Consider the following 2,389-nt stretch of genomic DNA (forward strand, 5'->3'; position numbering starts at 1 on the left):
TCAGGTGAAGGTCAGGTATGGAGATGCGCCATAAAGGCTGCGGTAGAAAGGTTTATTGAGCTGTCTGCTCAACCAGCTGTTGATTTGGTGCATCTTGCTGCCATGATCTATGTACGTGCCCTGGGTTTTCACAAGAGGTGACTTTTAAAACTCTGGATCAGGGCTGTCCAACTGGCAGCGTGTGGGCTGTGTAGACTTTCTACACTGCTGTGGCTTCAGAACCCAGGGGGCGAATGACGCTGCTATGCGCCCCCATGGCCCCTTGCCTGCCATCAAATTTGGGCCTTCAGGTACTGCTGGAAACTCAGATCAGGAGTAGGGGATAAGGAGGGCCAGTGATCATGGTGTTTGCCCCTTGGGTTCAGGAGCTGTGCCAATGCAGAGGCTCTGGCAGTGGCACTGACAAAGCACTGCCCTGCTGACAGTGGTGGGTTAGCAGCCCTGCAGTCCAGATCCAGCTTGTGGAGCTAAATAAGTTGGAGAGCTCGGATCTAGATGAATACGCATGCTTAGGATGCCTACAGCTTGAGCCACAGGGAGGGCCTGTATCCATGCCAAATAAAAACAGACTCTTGACTAAAAAAAGTTTCCTTTTTCAGTCATTCTGGTTTCAGCCTCCTTTGATGCCATAATTACATACCTTAACACATGACTATTTTGAGATATTTTCCTTCAAAATCTAAAGCTAAAAATGTAAAGAAAGGAATGAGTCATTTTCAAAACAGCCCAGCCTAACAAGGTTCCAATCATTCTTAATTCCAACTTAATACACTCCTGTGTTTACAATTTTAAATGCTTTTTTGCATATAACAATACCTGTCTGTAATTGATTAGATAAAATCAATGGCAGAATAATATACTAAAATCTGTTGTTCTTTCTGGGTGTAGAATTTAAAAACCATATAGCAATAAAACAAAAAACTCAAATACATATTTATTCAAGTAGGGGGAAATATGGTATTTCATTAGGAGTCTGTGCTAGGAATCCTTACATGTCTTCAGAGTTTTATGTATTCCTTGGTGGAATCAATTGTCAGTTAAACATCAGTATTTCATCAAACTGTCTAGATGATTATGAAGGCAAAGGCATGTGATGAAAGGTAAATATCAAACACTACAACAAAGGGATAATATGAAAACTTAGGTGACCCTCATCAACATCCTTGGCATGGCCAGGATAGATTTTTAAAAGAAAGTTCATGTAGAAGCAGTCAAAGGTAATTGAAAGAGCTATCTGAACATCAAGGAAGTCTATAAAGGAGACAGATTCCAAATGTGGAAAGATAATCTCTTTCTTAATCACAGTTAGAATATTTCCTTTGACAGTGACCTCATCAGCTTATATCGCCTGCATTTCAGTATCCTCTCATTTGAAATTCATGGGCATAATTGCTCCCTTCAAGCATCTGAATATTAGAGGATGTCATCAAGTGAGAGCCCATTAAAAAAAAAACCCAACCTTTTTCTATGGGGTGGGTTAGGGCCAGAGAAAGATTGCTGAATTTTGTTTTAGCTTGGATGGCAGCTCTCACACGCTCTGGTTCATGTCTCTTCTGTATTATGGCTTCTCTCAAAGCTGTCAACCAGCCATCTATCAGTATGAAAAGAAGAAGCAGAGGAAGGGGTTGAAAATACTTCTGGATCTTATTAAGCACTTCTGTCAGTTCTTGCTCCTCTGCATAGAGGAACCAAAACAGGAGACTTGTTTGAGACCCCAAGATTTTCTAAAGCATGTGAATAAAAATCAATCTAAGGACAACTGCTGGGTTTCGAGAAGTTGTCTCAGGCCAGCCATGTTTTTCAGGGTCTGTTCTAAATTGCCTTGAAAGGGAGAGATTCAATTCAGTGGTGAATTTGGTTACTCTTGCCTACAATGATCAGCTCTGTTTCTTGGCTATAAGAGGTTGAAGAATGCTCTGAACAGTGCTGTGTGAATACCACCCCATCAGTGAAAGCCCTGCTGCCTTCGCATCATAGGGAAGTAGGGGTGGAAGTGACCTCATGGGGTTATTCAGTGTTTCTCAACCAGTGGGATGCATCCCACTGGGCAACTCGAAGGTCATGTAGGTGGGACTTCAACTCATTGCATGACTGAAAAACTCAAAGTTGTTTGCACTTCGAATAGATTAATCAAAGATATCTCGAACACTGGGGTTTTGTTGTTATCGTGGTGGGACTAGGGTTTTTTGACAAAATGGTTGGTGAGACAAAGTGCAAAAAGTTGAGAACCAAGAATCTAATTTAGATTCTATTCCAGCCACCTATTCAAAGCAAGATTATTTGCGATTAAATCATCCCAACCAAGCACCTGACTTGCCTTCGGGAGGACCATCCTCCCCGCTCTTTGACTGGCCTCTGGGGGATCCCCTCCCACTCATCGACCAGTGTG

General features: G+C 42.3%; 1 protein-coding gene across 1 annotated transcript in view; it reads right to left on the minus strand.

The window, feature by feature from the left end:
- Positions 1-2,063, minus strand: part of HSPBAP1 (HSPB1 associated protein 1) — a 42,495-nt gene extending 40,432 nt beyond the window's left edge. The window contains exons 1-2 of the mRNA XM_019553571.1: positions 2,045-2,063; positions 1,460-1,591 (exon numbers count right to left, since the gene is read on the minus strand). Of these exons, the coding sequence (XP_019409116.1) occupies positions 1,460-1,591; positions 2,045-2,063 (151 nt within the window). The remainder of the gene's footprint in view (positions 1-1,459; positions 1,592-2,044) is intronic.
- Positions 2,064-2,389: the final 326 nt, after the last annotated feature.

This window comes from Crocodylus porosus, unplaced genomic scaffold (assembly GCF_001723895.1).
Source record: "Crocodylus porosus isolate Cpor-Errol unplaced genomic scaffold, CroPor_comp1, whole genome shotgun sequence".
Taxonomy (NCBI): domain Eukaryota; kingdom Metazoa; phylum Chordata; order Crocodylia; family Crocodylidae; genus Crocodylus; species Crocodylus porosus.